Source organism: Pholis gunnellus (genome assembly GCF_910591455.1).
Source record: "Pholis gunnellus genome assembly, chromosome: 5".
Taxonomy (NCBI): domain Eukaryota; kingdom Metazoa; phylum Chordata; class Actinopteri; order Perciformes; family Pholidae; genus Pholis; species Pholis gunnellus.
Genome location: NC_136531.1, coordinates 20,839,356 through 20,855,769, shown reverse-complemented (window position 1 = coordinate 20,855,769; position 16,414 = coordinate 20,839,356). Strand labels below are relative to the sequence as shown.

Sequence of the window (16,414 nt, the reverse complement as noted above, 5' to 3'; positions counted from 1 at the left end):
TAAAACTAACCGTACCATGTGCCTCGTACTATATGAAACAGGGAAAGATTTCAGTGTTTGACAGCAATTCTTCACATTGGCCATCAGTTTTTAAATCATTTTCAATTTTGGAGCATGTATTTATGGTTTGCTCTTAATACAACAATAGCCCTGGAGCTCAGCCACTACTCTATGGAGGAAGTCAGTCAGAAGCTCAAAACAGAGCTTTAGAGAATTCAAAACATTTTGTTGACAAAACACAATTAGAGATTTTGATCCAAAACTGACTTAAGAATGTGATTTATTTAAGACGCAGATTGTGATATTAAGAATGTGTGATTGGTGAATGCAGCTTGGGACTCTCCCCATGCTGTACTGTATACAGGCTAGCATACATTTTCTAACACAGTTGCATTAATTAAGTACTGATGATTTAAATGAGAGATTCTATGCTCATCAAAGCCGAAAATGAAACAGACTTTTACTACTACCGGAAACCTGGATGTGAGAAATGAAACTCTTCCAACTACGCAACTCTATTACTCCATAATGAAATGATCTAGCGCTGAAATAGACCTACTGCAGTTGCATTGCCTTACGATAGATCATCATTAGTGTAAGTGAGGATATTAGCTAGAAACCTAAGAGGACATACACGGTGTTCGATAACTGACCTGCTCTTTAGTCTGCGCTTTCTGGACGTAGTCTCTTCCCACTTTGATCCTCGGGGACAGGATGGCTCTGGTAAACTCCATCACATTCATACCCAGCAGATGACACAGCTTCTGAGCGGCTGGGAAACGAGAGATGGAAAAAGCACATAATACGGGAAAAAAGTTTATTCAAATGAGAATTACAGAGAGACCACAGCAGTGGATTGCAAATAGTATATTTGACTCATACCTGTAGGTTTCCAGCATTATCTTGACACTTGGATCCTAATCATAACAATCAATATTAAATATATACTAAACTTTTACTCATTAATATCAAGATGTATCAGAAATCTTTCAAAGAGGTTTTCTTATGAAGTGTAACAGGAAATTGTCATATTTGACATGGCTGGAGCTTGTGGAAAAGTAGAATAAAGCATGACCCGTTCTAGATCAGCCAAGTCTCACTATGAAAAAAAACATCTGCTTCAGTCCTGGATTCTGCTCGTCGCATTTGTGAATATCTGGCCGAGCTGCCTCGCCGGCTTTAGGCTCATTCTCTCTCCCTGTCTCCCTCATTTAAGTGCCAAATATGCAGTGCCACATGTGGAGGAACTGGAAGACTGTGCCCCATTTCCTTCAGGAGTAAATCCTCATATAATGTGGCTTAATGGCAGGTTGACAAGTCTTGGGGAGAGAAAGAACATCAATCACCGGTCCCTCTGTTCTGTGCATGAGGACGCAGCGTGAGGGAGGCAGGAAAACAGGAGGAGAGGAGATGAAGTATATATGAGAATAACGTCTTGACCTGTGAGCTCCAAGCTACGAGGTTATGAAGCAGATGTAAAAGGATTGCTTGGGGGGGGGCGCGTGTGTGTGTGTGTGTGTGTGTGTGTGTGTGTGTGTGTGTGTGTGTGTGTGTGTGTGTGTGTGTGTGTGTGTGTGTGCACCTACCAGTATTATCAGGCATAGAGGCTTGGTCAGAGTTCCTCTCTTTCTTAAAGTTAATGTTACCAAATTGAAGCACTGAGGACACCACCTTCAACATGGCTACAGAGGTAATGAGACAAAAACAAGATCAATATTTTAAGACATCACTTAAACTTAATCTCACTGGACATTATCGATTAAAACAAGAAACATTTAATCCATATAAGAAACATATTTTCCAAGTTCTAATTATTATTATATATATTATTAGCAAAAATCACTTGAATATCTTTACATCAACATCCCTCTTTTATCTTCCTGTAAAATAATACTCAAGACTCATCCTGCACTCATGAATTCATTAATTTGATGAATTCACATCCAATCCATTTTGATTTGGGACTACCAGCGCTAACCTCACACATCATATAAAAGCATCCTTGACTATTGTACTCATAGCAGGAGGCCCGTGTTCAGATATATTGGCAAAAAACTTTGTTTACGTTTCCAAAAGTGGATGATTAGGGCCTTATATATAAATGTATCCAATCTTCTGTGTGTGGAGGCCAACAGTCCTCTACAGCTCCATATGTTGTGTTTTCTTAAGTCATGCCTCATTTTGATCAAATGACACACTGTCCATGTATCCTGTTCTCTCTGAGATACTTCACGTTACAAAAGCTTAAGTTGCTCTAAAATGCTGTCGTTTTGCTGTGACTTTAATGTCTAAAATCATAAAATCAGAGGGACCTTAAGAAGTAACCTTCTTCTAAAGTAATCTAAAACTGACCAAGTGAAAGCAACCTCCTGGAGAAATTGTTATGTTTATGTTTTGGTAAATATACCCAGAATCTCCTCATGGCCGAAGCTCATGATGTGCATGGCCTCCATGGTCTCCTGGAAGTTGTCTTTGTCCTGCTGACCCGGGATTGGGATGTTACCGTTAGACAGGAAGCGGTAGTGGTCGAATCCTTCCAAAAGCAGGTCGGCTGAGGAGAGAAATGTGGTTTAAACTTTGGAAGAATGGTTAAGATGGATTTTTTTCTTTTAAATAAAGTCCAAGTAAGGACTGGGTTTTACTGGAGTTGTTGGTATGAATATGAATTTTATATATGATACTGCTGCTGTCAAACATAAAGTATCTTTTAAATAGTTAACCTGCCAAAATCAGCATGGTCTAGACAGACAAAGAGAATAAGATACGGATACTCAGTTTACTTACATTTGAGGTGCTCTCCCGCTCCAGACAGCAGCTGGTAGAAAATGTGGAAGGTGCGCTCATCTTTGGCTTGACGAATAGCTCTGGATTTCTCCAGTAAGTCTGACACACAAGAGTCAAAGAAACAATCCTTCTGGTCGGTTCAGTTTAATGCAGAATCAAAACTTAAAATGTCAGTTAGTGTATACGTGAGACTCTTCCCTCACCAAGAATTCACACGATTTCAAAAATAATTTTCTCTTTCAATGTTGCCTGTAAATATGGAGAGCATTCCATGATGAAAATGCCTTATTGGAGATATTGTTGTGTGTGCCTCCATAAAAACCAACTTCCTGGAAAGCCTCTCTGTAAATATCTCACCAACAGTGACCGATAACATTCAGAGTCTGAGTCAGTTCTAGTCAATCGTTTGTAAACAGGATACAGGTTTCAATATTGGCTCCAACAATGTATCCGGTGACGTCAAAGTTGATCCGGATGAATTTTCCCTGCGAGATGAACAGAAGATAAATGCTCAGCAAGTGCACAAGACAAGATATAATCAATCGCCAACATTATTATCTGTTGTGTCACAAGCTGAGGCCTCATGGTGAGGAGCTGATAAGTTTGAGATAAACATTAACACGGATACATATCATCTACAGAATACACTACATTAAATACATCATATTTTATACAAAACAATATTCAAAAATAAGCAGCAGTAGATTGTACTTGAAGTTTGTTTGGATACGGGGCCTGAGGCACACACACAACATGACTGGTCTGTTTCTGATCAAGTGAAAACTGCAACTTTCACCATCTAAGCCGGCCGGCGTTAATGCAGAAGAGGTTTTACTCAAGTCTTTTTATGAGGCAAGACAGTTAGTAAATAAATAATAATGCCCCTTAAATTTGACAGATACTACAGTAATGCTGAAGAAAGATCCTTTACGTTACTATCAAGAGGTCTGCTGAGTGAAGTTGTCTCCAGTCTGAAACGACCGAGCACATTAATAAAAAGGTTCATTAACGACCAGCCTGTGTCCGGCTACATGACCTGTGTTATTGCTTACAGGAGAATTAGGATAATCTAATTACCTTGAATCAGTTTTACCTCTGCTTATTGTCACAAAGGCTAGAGTAGACGGTGTGAGATGCACATTAAAAATGCCGCTCTTCTACATGAATATCATTTCTTTTTCTACTTACAAAACGTGACGAGTTATCATTTTTCACTGTCTTAGCATTCCCGAAGGATTCTAGGATGGGGTTGGCTTGTAAAAGTTGACGTTCCAATTCACCCTGAGAAAGAGAGGGACGTTACAGCAGGCCTTTGTCCCCATGATGATCCCAACCCAGAAAAACTATGAGAAATCAACTGTGAATCACTGACTTTCACTATAAAAAACAAACAAACATAAACATGCAGACAAAGACAGCGGAAACCGGAAGACTTGTTATACAGACAGACCTCATATACATTATCCCAGTGTAGGTCAACTGAACAAACAAAACCTAAAAATAACTTTATTGTATCAAGAGAGATACCAAAGAAACTGAAGTGTATAGTAATGTTCTTGTAAGAACTTAGTGTTTTTGTTGTAAGGTGATGGACAAGGTTTAAGGTACAGTGGTTCTTGTTTTATTCTTTATCTGGAGTTGTTCTGCAGGTGTTCACATGAGCTAAACGGCATTGTTTGGAGGCAAATTGTTTTTCTGAGTGTTTGATTAAAATGAATCCAATCCCAAGCTGCATTTAAAGACCGAGGGAGCCGCGCAGCGCATCACAAAGAGCTTTTTACTATCAAACAAATCTTCATCCAAAGCAAGACCAGGCCAAGGGGACGTAATCACGCCATTTGAAAGCCAGATTAGAAAAGGTAACGACGTTTGTCTGTTTTATCACATTGCAAATGAACTACCTTTTGGTTTAGGATAAAACTAGCAATTAAAGACTTATTTTCGGACATTTCATAGGCTGAACAATTAATCTGATCATATTTAAGAAATCTTAATGCTGAAACCATTCATTCCTGGCAGTGGACTTGAGCCTTTAGGACTCACTGTATTTCCTCAAGCACATAAAATATAATCCTGTAAACATGGAGTTTTAGGGAGAATATGGGTTTTTGTTGCAGGAACGCCAATCCGTCAGAACGAATGTGTCCACAACACACAGCACAAATACTTTGTCTTGTTTCCTCATCAGACTGGACACTGAATAAAGAAGCTGAATAAATAAATAAGCATCTTATCCCTATGTTTGGACAGGTGGTAAACTGTGTTTCCATCTAAGCCCCATTGTGGGCTTCATCATGAACAGAGAATCCAAGATTGCTGAGAGAAAAAACAAATGTCTTCAGCAATGTTACGTCTCATGTGGCTGAGTGGAATATTTCCCCATTACGTCAAAAATAGCTGCACACACTGAAGGTTTGAGGAGGACATTTTCCACGAAAAGGGAACTCTGTGGGATGAGGAATCAGCATAGCACTCAGGATGTGAGACATGTAATGTGATCTTTGGCCGCAGAGCATGATGGGCTGCAGTTTTTTAGAAGCTGGAATGAAGCAGGGTGAACTGGATAAACCTGGTACTTTTCCAGCTATCAGAGCGGTGGCAGAGCCCACAGAGGGCAGAGGATTCAAACCAAAAGCTTTTGTTTCTGTATAAACGCAGGCCTGTGGTGCTACTTGGTAGCTGAAAATGTTCATTGGCAGCCTCTAACCATCTGTGTGGTCTGCTCTTTGTCTTTATGTGCATACAGCAGATTACAAACAGCGGTGGGGGTCCAATTTAGCAGCATTAGAAGTTGACCCACATTCCTGTTTGCAAAGTGGGCACGTCAGGCATCTGACAGCCGACAGAGCAAGCGCCTTCACTTGAGCTGGCCAATTTTGTGTAGCTGTGATCAAATTTAAGCAACCTCAGACGCCTCAAAACTACTGAGAGACCCATTATCACTCACTACAAATCGCCAGTCACTTTCAAGCTAAACAAATAAATAAAGAGCTAAAGTCATTTTTCTGCCTTTATAGAAAACATGTACAGGTCATAGCTACGAGTGTCTCTCTCATCAAAGTGCAGGCTGTTTGGCCGGCCATGCAGCAGTACTTTAGCAGTACTTTAGGGCAGATTGAGTGGAGTCAAAGAGGATCAGTCAAAACTGTTCCACTAACTCTTATGAGGCAGAGGCCAGTTGTGGCTGCTCCACATCTGCTCCGGAGGTCACAAGGCCAGACAAATATTAAAAGTCTCTATTTTCACCAGCGTGAAAAAGGAGAGCAGTCACGTATCGAGTCTCTAAATCTGGGCAGGAACAAGCCGATGTGGAGAACTCATCTGGGCCAGCAGAGCTTTCAGGCTGAATCTAACATAATGTAAGAAAGGACGGAAAAGGTTCTGCATCAGCCACTAGACCCGGGTCAAGTGATTTAGAGGAACCAGTGGGTTATTGTGACGCTATAAGCTAGCTATCAGCAACAGACTACATTATTTGATTCTGTTCATGTTGAACGGGACAGGTTTGTGATAATGCTTGGTACAATCCTATGTCGCTTTTTTTTATGTGTCAACTACAATTATAGAAACCTCGAGAATAATTTATAGAAAATATTGGTTAAAAGAAATTGCCATTGCATATTTACCTCAAACTGTTAATCCCTCAACAGATAATTGAGCGGTGAGACCACCAGGAATCAAACTACAAACCTTAGTGAAACATGCCAACAGGTTTTTTAGTATGTAATGTTAATGACCTGCTTCATTATACAGGCAAATAAATAACATGGGATCTGTCAGCTTCATGGTAGCCCATTAGATTATAAAATGATTGGAGTTTAGAGCAAAGATTGATTTCTATGAAAGGTGTCCTCACACTGTAGGTATTGTCAATGTTAAATGTCTGAAAGAAGCCGATCCTATTAATTCAGTGAGGATAGGAAGTACACGTCATGCAATGCAAAAGTTAAAGCAGAATGGGAGTTACAAGTGTAACTATGAAGTCTGGATGCCCACCAGACGAAGGCGCTTCAGCACTGGATATCTCCATCTCACATATGTGCAGGTCGAGTCCTTATACCAACAAAGTTAGCTGTGACCATGCAATGATGTAGACCTCAGTGTAAAACCCCAACGTCATCGCAACATCGTCCCTTTCACAGAGGGGAGTGTGCTAGCCAGACATGGTGGTGTGCCAGTGTCGCCAATGACATCAACCTTCCAAGCTCCATAGACATGAAATCAAAAGCCTGGAGGGATGCAGAAGGAGGGACTGAAAAGGCGGAGGGCTGTGGCATCTGCATGGAAAGAAAACACCTGCAGGAGCTGCTGCGGCAAGATTGTGATCCATGTAATGGCCCAGCATTAGACCCCTGAGAAAAAGCATCAGAGGCCCAGGAGGCTGTGTCTCTGTCCCCGTCTTGCCCCTTATCTGTGAACAAACTGCAAGAGGCTGCAGTCGATGGTACGTCATCCTCTTGACAAGGAGAGAGCCTAGTGTTAGAGTCACCACCAGGAGCTGGCCCCCTGTTATCGTGCTGGAGATTGAGCAGGAGCTCCTTAATCTGGGCAAACTCCGATGAAAGACTGCCAACCTTGAGAGCCAAAGTAGCCACCTTACTTTTTTAGGTGGACCATGTGAGACCTCCCAGCATCTCTTCAATGCTGTAAGGACTGCAGCCACATTGGCAGGCGGCAGCCCAGTATCACCACATGGTCACCCGCATGGTCACGGGGGGCTTTGTTGGTATAACGACTTGACGTGTGTATAAGAAAGATGGAGATGTCCAGTGCAGAAGCAGTGCCGTCTGGCGATCAGGAAGAATGAAATAGAACCACAGCAGGTTGATTAAAGTGGATGAAAAACATCTATTGCCCAACGTCAGGCAACATTACAGAGTTATGTTTTTAGGGTAAAGAAAAGGTGACAACAGAGTGGGTAGAAATAGGTGAGAAACTACATACTACTCACATAAAACAGGGGTCCACTCTGTAGGAACGGGGAGATTCAATTGTTATTATGGAAAATAATAAATTGCATTTATGTCATGATTACAAATGAACCTGTAGTCAAAGCTGAACATTAATGTTACCGTAGCGTCAAAATCTAGGTACAGCTCACAGTGGTCTATAGCTGGAATTAGCCACGGGAGTTATTATAACACCTCAGTGGTCTGTAATCCTGGCCCTCAAGATCCAGATTACTGCCAGTGTTCTAGGTTAACAGGTAGTTACAGTTTGTAATGTGCATCTCACGTATGATGTAATTCACAGGTGGCTGCAAGAACTATCTGCAGGGATCCAGGTCCCGATGACCAGGACTGATCTTAACTTACGACAGTCTAAAACACAGATACAATTCATGCCTTACTAAAATAAAAGTTCAATTAGCATTAGCATTTTTTCAGCAGCAGAATTTGCTACGTTTCATACAGCAGAGATGTTAGCCAAGGCTCAACATATGGCTATCACAACAGATACAAACAACATGCATTTTGTGAATGACAATAACGGCAAGCAACTGTACAGAGTGGGCAAACTAAGTCATTCACATAAAACACAATAAAGGAAGTCTGAATAATCATGCAAGCATTAAAATGTACTTACGACTGCATTTTGCGCCTGACGGAGAGAGAAAACATGAAAGATAAATATGCTGTTTTGGGGCATTTTAACTAAATACAGCACACTAAGTGTCAACTGTCACTTCTTATTCACACCACATGATGAACCGTTAGGTGGCTCGTGTGTTTGAGAAGACAACGTTTGTGTAGCATGCACATGGTGTATAAGAAAGTATAAAAACTTGCCTGTTGTTTCACTGGTTTGGGTGATTCTGGCTGTTTGTTACAGATAAAGAAATGGAATTGTTAAGATTGTGTACACACAGTGCACAAAGCCATGTTGCCTACTACAGGTATTGGTATCTATTCTTTTACCACAACAATCCCACCCAAAGATCGTTATTACAACTACAGTGTCAAAAGGTCAATATAATAACCCGGTCTTGGGGTTGCAGGGCAATACAAAGGTATGACAGGGCAAAGTGGTGGGTGATTCATTTTGCATACGTTTCTAAACATACTTGAACAGATTTGGGTTTATGGCTTCGAGCAGGCATTGGCAAACTAAATTAGAGAGATGAGAAAGAAGAAAACTCACAGGAACGTTGTGGTCTTTTTTTCCTTTGTGGGAAGAGGCAACGTGTGCCAGGTACTGGATGACCTTTTTTGTGTTTTCCGTCTTGCCAGCTCCTGACTCACCTCTGTGGAACAAAAAGAAGACAATGCACACAAACACGAAAATCCTCAGAAACAATTAACTGTTTAAAATGAACCCATCTAAAGACTGGATCAATAAAGCTAAAAATGCCATGTCCTCCTTTAGCTTTACAGATGTGCAGGTGCTTATGGGTAGAACACAAAGACATGCACAAATGTAATCTTTAAACTGAAACTAAATTCTGGTGCGTATCTGATCATGCGTGTCTTTCTCTGCAATAGTTTTTCCAGTACGTCAGTCAAGTTTATGCCTTGTGGTTGCTGGCGTGTGGATGTGCAGCCTGCTTTTCACTGCTCCGTCAAACAGAGACCATGGCAATAAAAAAAACAAAAAAACCATGGAAGTAATCTCCAAGCCATGCAGAAAGTGTGGGGGAGCAGTTTGGATCCAGAGCATACTTGAGGTTTTACACAAAGTGCACATTTGCATACACCAAGTATGCGCAAAATATTGTTTTTCTTTCAGATGGAGTGAGCGTGACGTGGCTGAGAGTAAAGACGAGCGGTGTGTAACCGGCTGTCTTGTTGGCTATAAAAGGAGGATAGTCAGGGAAGGATTATGTCAATGTCTCTGTTGTTGGCCTCGGACTGCTCAGTGTTAGATTCCTCACCTCCCCTATTTCAGAGGACATGCCATGTAATCAATCAGGCAGAGCTGCTGACTGGATCATTATCTTAGTGTTTCACGCTATTTGCAATCAGTTCATGCATTTCAGTTCCAAGTCCTTGATTAGCTCTATAATCTATATTTTAATGTCTGTGTAAGTGTGTGAAAGCATAAATATATCCGTCTTTTGTTTAACACAGCAACACAATTCAATACAATAACAATATAATGAATGCTAACAAGCGAACCTAATACTATATTTCCTATAAGTAACCGGCCTATAATATGTTTTCGGCTTTCTTTGTGGTCGTGCTGTGTCACAGTGAAGTATTTTGCTCGGTGTGCAATACAAGATATTTTGACCCCTGTGTGTGCATAGAAGGGATATGCAACATGAACGCCTCACTATTCACCCTGCAGAGGGAAAGGGCCTTGCATGGCTTATGTCTTGATATCCCCTCTGGAATTTTCTTTGGGGACATTCCTGTCATCTGTAGACACTTGTCAGTGAAAAGACGCCAGGGGACTGCGGAGCAGACATATCCGGCATTTCTCAGATCCACATTTCACACGTATCTCTCAAGTAGTGACAGTCTGGTCAGTGTCCCTGAGATACGTGATTTAAAAGGACTGTTAAGGCCCCGGAGCAGCTGGTTCACTTGTGAACTTGTTTAATTACCAGTGAACGCATTATTGTCACTTTGATTTAATTCAGACAAAGAAAATGCTGGAGGGAAATATACTCCACCACGTAATGTTATTTCCAAGGATATAAAGGAGACGTGCATGAGAGTAATGAATCAACCGTGAACCTTATGCTATGAATTTGGGACAGAGGGGCTCAGTTCATCTCAGCAATATAAGACACGGAGCCTAAAATTGCTTCATTAACAATAAGTTATATGTCTGAATGAACAACAGTTTCAATAAAGCACAAGAAATGAACATAATTCATGCAGTGGTGGACTGAGCCTGTAACTCACGTGCAAAGAATGGATTGGTCCTCTCGATCTGTGGGAGACGAGAAGAGGGAGAAAGGGAGAGGAGGAGAAAGTCAAACCTAAGCAGTCTTTGATATCCACTGTGTGTTCTCAAAGTTTGATTGACAGCCTCATCACCAAAACAACATGTCAAAAGTAAAGTCTTATCAGCAGATTGTGGATTTGAAGGTCAAAGTCAAGCTTGGTGTGTAGCGCATGTGAGCTTACCAACAACCAGTAAATGTCAGTTTTTTTATTATTATCAGAATAATAAAATGACTTTTGTCCGGCCGTATTTTTCAGTGGGCTCAGGCTTCACAGCATCAAACCACAGGTATTTCCTCGATGCAACGTCGGAAATGCAGAGAAGTGGCACTGTGAAGTCAAGTCACTGCACGGGAGAGATAAGGCAACTGTAACGTCAGCTTTCTGTTGGTAAATAGACCGCTGCCTAATGCATGACTTTCTAAATGAACTCTAACTTAGTTTGGCTTTTCTCTTCTGACATTTCTTGTTACTTACCCGTCGACATTTACAAGTTTATCTGCAAAAAAACTGATATCTTTCAAGTCAACGGCCTTGCCAATTAATCAGTCTATCTCTAATAATCACAGAATAGCTTGTATGGAGAAAAAAAAGCTGAAGCTGGCCGGATTTGTGGAATATCGTATTATAATATTTGCGCTTGTATCATGGCAGGTTTATCTAGTGTGACTGCTGGCGACCACTTGGTCATCTTTGAAAGATTCAACAGGATAACTTGCATTTCTACCCTCAACTATTAGACTGTAAATTCATATTATACACTTTAAAAGGATTCATTTGTACGCATGGTTTTTTTTGATGCACACCTAATTGGCACATACATGATTTTTCGCAGCAGTAGTGACCACATTAGGCAACATTTACAACTGCAGTCATATTCTCATCTTGCAGAATGCAACCTCTTACAATAACAATGTGACTGATTCAAGTTGACACACTATTATGTTTACCGTACAGTTTACAGTACACGCTCTTCCACTCAACTTCAGTTAATACACTGTCCTCCATCCCTCTTACGTACTTTGCATCTTGGTAAATGTAGTATGGCTGTTGAATCTGAATCGAGGTATGGCCACTAGAGATAAAATGTAGAGATGAGTGTAAAAGGCAGGGCCCATATGGATCGACTCTTCATCCGGCCCCATTATAAAACAATAGTGCCCATTTACGATCTACACAGATAAGAAGATTCATATGTCCCCAGTGGACCATCTGGGAGAGAAAGTCTCCTTTGAACGTGTTTCACGGCTAAACTATTCACCACGTTTGAATGTGCTTAAAGACGCCTGCCTTTTACTTTTGTTACGTGTTCGGGTCGGGATGTACGAAATGTAGACTTTCATAATGCAAAGGTCAGCTGATTTATCAAATGAAATGTGAGACAAAGACTGATCCAACTATTTTTTTTCACATTATGTCCATGTGTGCAGTGCTGAGGGCTATTTGCACTGTGGTCATGTGGCAATAAAACATAACATGCAATGCATCTCCTTAACCTCCGGGGTATTCCTGTTTGGAGTGTCTTGTGAGCACGGAGTGAGGCGAATCAGAGTCATCGAGAGGCCCGGGATATAATGGCGATGATGTCATGAGAAAAAAAACTACTTTGTCTTCCCGCCAATGCCCCCCCCCCCCACAGGGCCCCTCTTAAAGTCACACGGCTGGTTGAGCAGCAAGAACTCCAAAGATTAGATAAAAGTCATCAGACTCTCTTCACTCTATTTACCTAATGTTGCACTGTTCACGCAGAGCCAGAACGACGGCCCAGACACTGCAACTGTGTAAGATTCAATTAGTAAGAACGACTGTATGCCACGAGTAAGTTATTATATATTAAGATAATCCATTCATCTTTGGAAACAGCTGAATTGCACTTCAACATTGTAAATGGACTGCCTACTATGTCACATTGTGTTAAATATTTAAGTGTAATCTTAAAAATGTTGTATATATAAAAAAAAAAAAAAGATCCTTAATTAAATGCTGTCACCACAACATGAAATCAAATAGTATGGATTCATTGTAGGTACGTTATAATTGCAGGTTGTCTCCGTTTGAAGCAGTTCATCCCAACAGGCTCAAAATAGACAGTTTAAGATTAACTGGGCATCCATCTCACTTCATTCTAGCAAAGACAGTTTCCTGTATTTGATGAGTAAGCGCCGGCTCATCAAGAGGCCTGATCTCATAGCCCATTAACACGCTAACTGTATTGCAAAGTCAACACGTTTGCATTAGTAGATTGACTTGGTAAGCCGTCAATAACTCAGGGAAATACGCATCCTTTCTGAATTTAAGTATAAGCCTGTGCAAGTGTGCCCTGAGTAAATGGTTGCAAGGCAACAAGAGCTTGCATATGAATTTATTTTGAATATGAAGTGTTACAGCAGGTGGAAATTGCAACACAGTGAAAAAACATAATTTCTCTGTTCCTGGATCAGTGGCTGCAACCCACTCTATGTCACAATGATGGGCCATTAAAACCTGCTTAAGTGATCTACTAGAGCAGCATACAAATAATAAGAAGAATGGAAAAAGATGATAGTTCCCTGAAACACTGCTAGTGTGGATGGGTTCCCATGCTTTACAGCAACATGCTGACAGGAGATACGTGATTTAGAGGTGGATGGACGTTCTGATCATTTAACAACGTGGAGCATCAGAGCACACTTGGTCCAGTCCTGTGATTGTGTGACCTAATTGTGTTCAGCGTGCCTCTAAAAAAACTGCAAAATTAACGCAATCTGAGAAAGAAAACTCACATTCATCACTGAACTGCTCACCACTCATATTGGCACTTAAGGCCATGACATGTGAAGAGGGGTCACACAAGTAAACGTTGCTTCCTTGCAATGGGCTCACAAGCCAAAAGGTTTAGGAACCACTGCTCTAAGACATGCTGAGAATACGTCAACTCGTTTTGCGCATGTTGTGTCCCAGACTGGACCGTTCCTGCCAGAGGTGAAGGTTTCCTGGACTGAAGTGCTGACTGTGCTCCTTTGGGGTGAAATGATGGAAAGTTATCTGGCTGAGGACGCAGCTGAATGGCTCACCAGGGACAACGTGGGTTTCCTGGCTTCGACCAGGAACTTCCTGCAGCTAAGCACTGTAACAAGGGGAATTGGCCTCACACACATGCATGCAAGTACACACACACGCTAAAGCTACCCCGACCCTTCAGGATCTCTCAAGCTGTGACGTCGACTGCTACTTCGTGCACGACAGCACACATGCAAACACAATCCATCATTAGCCACCACCTCTTTTTCCCTCTTTCTCTTTACATTCACGTCCCTATCTGAATCGGACACAACACGCGCTAGTGTCTCCTTTATCAGGCTGGCTGCAGACACAGTGGAAAGATGTGATCCAGTCACTGTGAGACCTCTCATTTCCATTCACCAATCTGCCAGCACTGCTGCAGCCCCAACAACCTCTCCAGACTGTCAAGCGGCGATTGGCAGAGGATTGTGGGTCTGTGCAGATGAGAACTACCCAAACAGGGGCCGTTATTTCCGTAACATTACTAAATGGTCATGAGGACTGTTTTGTGGGTTTTCGCATGATTGGTAATGATGTTGCCAGCTCCACATGACTCCATTATCTTGGCTGGTCAGTTTAGATTCCCCCAGGATATAAAACATTTTTAGTTAAAGTGAAAGCTGAGAAGTTTGACTATGATTTTAAGTATTGAATCCAGACCTTTTTAAGGGCAACACAGAAAGAAAAAATTAGGGAACTCAATTAGGGATGCAGCAATCCAACTTGTTCAGTCCGGATACAGATACCTGGGATTGGGATCATTCTGTTATGTGTAAAGCAACATCAAGCTTAACTTAAACATTGCTTTCTTAGGATATAAATGTACTTAATTATTGTTTTATAAAATAATGGTACCCAATACCAGATCGGCCTATTGTCACAAAACCCAATCAAGCTATTTGAGTCAGTATTGGGCCGATATCTAATAGCAGTATCTGAAATTGAGGATATCTTGCGGCTTTGACATAAACACAGCAGCTCTGCATGTGGTGTTTCTCCCAGTAAGGGGAGGAGGGAGGAGGGAGAGCTGATCTCAGCTCACGACAGTGAGCTCATTGTGAGGCTGCGGCACGCTGGGCCTGAGCCAGAGTCTGCCACTGACGGCTAATGCCTGTATCTGAAGTGCAAACACTCACCTCAGGAACCAGTCTTGCACTCTGATCTAGCGGTGACTTAAGAGTCACAGTGGGACAGAAACCTCCAAAAAACACAGAGATGTAAACAGTGGAGCACATCAGCTGAATGTTCATGACAATGAAGACAAATCGATGAGCACGATGATGGCGTCTCATTAACACGAGGAACTAGAGCTTCGTCGCTGAGCTGTCTGTGAAGAGAAATGGAGCTATATTGTTAATGATGATGTTGCTTAGCTCCAGACAGAATATTAAGCCATTACCAAAACGATCAACCGGCAGTTGTAGACTATATGAGTAAATTAACTTCCACTTAACTATAAAATGACAGGGCTGTAGTTAGTCCTTTCTCCTACAGCAAACAGATCACAAAACTCACTGTTCGGATCGTATCCTGGTTTTGAGTCATGGATTGGATCAGCAGAAAAAAAGGGCAAATAGAATTTAAAGGATTCTCTGATCAGGTTGTTTTTTGCCACAGTTAGCGATAGCTGATACCGGCCAATACGGAGAGTTTTTTCTTTTTTTTTTGGGTTAAAGCAGCTGGTATACGAGACTCCAGACATATTTTTCACCACCGTCCTGTGAGAAGGATTGTTATTTATGAACACGAGTGAACCTGTGTGGCAATCACCAACCTTTGGGTTGCAGTTCAGCGTCTCTAACATTTATGCCCCCAAAAAAACTAAGAAAACTCACAGCTTCAGTTTTGTTCTGAGCAAGTGTTTTACAGGCAAAAAGGACTATTGTAAATGCACTGTTCTATAAAGTCCACTGTTGTTGCATCTTTCAAACAAATACTATAACTACTGCCCTGATTTTTCAGTAGCATATATTTTGGAATGTTAATCTAAAAATGAATGCAATCCTGCAGAACTAGCCATGAATCCAGCTACGATTCAACGCTGGTTTAAGGCTGTGATGACCAACATCATTGAAAAGAAACCTGCGTAACGACTATGCATGGTCTACCACATATATTTGATTTTCCAACTAAAATAAAGTAGTGGGTTAAGTATCGCATGTGGCAATTATGGGATTATGGGGGTTGGCATAAAACCTAACTATAACAATAACAGAAATCTTAAGCATTGCTGATTGTTGAAGAACTCTGGGTGTCTGTAGAGTCCTGGCACAGAAAAGCTATTTTATAACACAGAGGGGGCTTGTAATTGGTTCTTAGCTTAACGCCTCGGCGCAATTATACTTATGACAGGGCGCTAAAGAGGCTTTTACAGACGGGCAATAGAAGGCTATGGTCATGTTTGCAATGGCATGAACCGTCCGAATATAAGAAAACCATAAACTACCTTTTCAAAGGGATTGGACTATCCCTCGACACAGAGGTATCGGTCAATATGGTTTAAAAGTCAAAGCAGTCAATCCTTTTAAACCATCTATTTTAGGGCTATAATGGTAAAGGCCTCTGGTGTGGGCAGAACTGGGGCTGGTGCTTCAGCTGAGGATTTACAGATGGAAATAAATGGAATGGAGATCCAAAGTATTTAGTTTCCTATCTGAGAAGGAAAGTCTGAAAATAAATCCGATTAACTTTGTTTG

General features: G+C 41.3%; 1 protein-coding gene across 4 annotated transcripts in view; it reads right to left on the bottom strand.

Annotated features, from left to right (window-relative positions):
- Positions 1 to 16,414, bottom strand: part of myh10 (myosin, heavy chain 10, non-muscle) — a gene marked incomplete at both ends in the record, with an annotated part of 44,828 nt that overhangs the window by 18,726 nt on the left and 9,688 nt on the right. Inside the window, 9 exons of one of the 4 annotated variants that reach the window (XM_079160315.1) lie at positions 654 to 772; positions 1,587 to 1,682; positions 2,408 to 2,551; positions 2,785 to 2,883; positions 3,206 to 3,269; positions 3,973 to 4,065; positions 8,574 to 8,603; positions 8,926 to 9,028; positions 10,635 to 10,662. In XM_079160315.1, coding sequence (XP_079016441.1) covers positions 654 to 772; positions 1,587 to 1,682; positions 2,408 to 2,551; positions 2,785 to 2,883; positions 3,206 to 3,269; positions 3,973 to 4,065; positions 8,574 to 8,603; positions 8,926 to 9,028; positions 10,635 to 10,662 — 776 coding nt within the window. The remainder of the gene's footprint in view (positions 1 to 653; positions 773 to 1,586; positions 1,683 to 2,407; positions 2,552 to 2,784; positions 2,884 to 3,205; positions 3,270 to 3,972; positions 4,066 to 8,573; positions 8,604 to 8,925; positions 9,029 to 10,634; positions 10,663 to 16,414) is intronic. The other 3 variants (XM_079160316.1, XM_079160317.1, XM_079160318.1) reach the window with 3 other exon arrangements.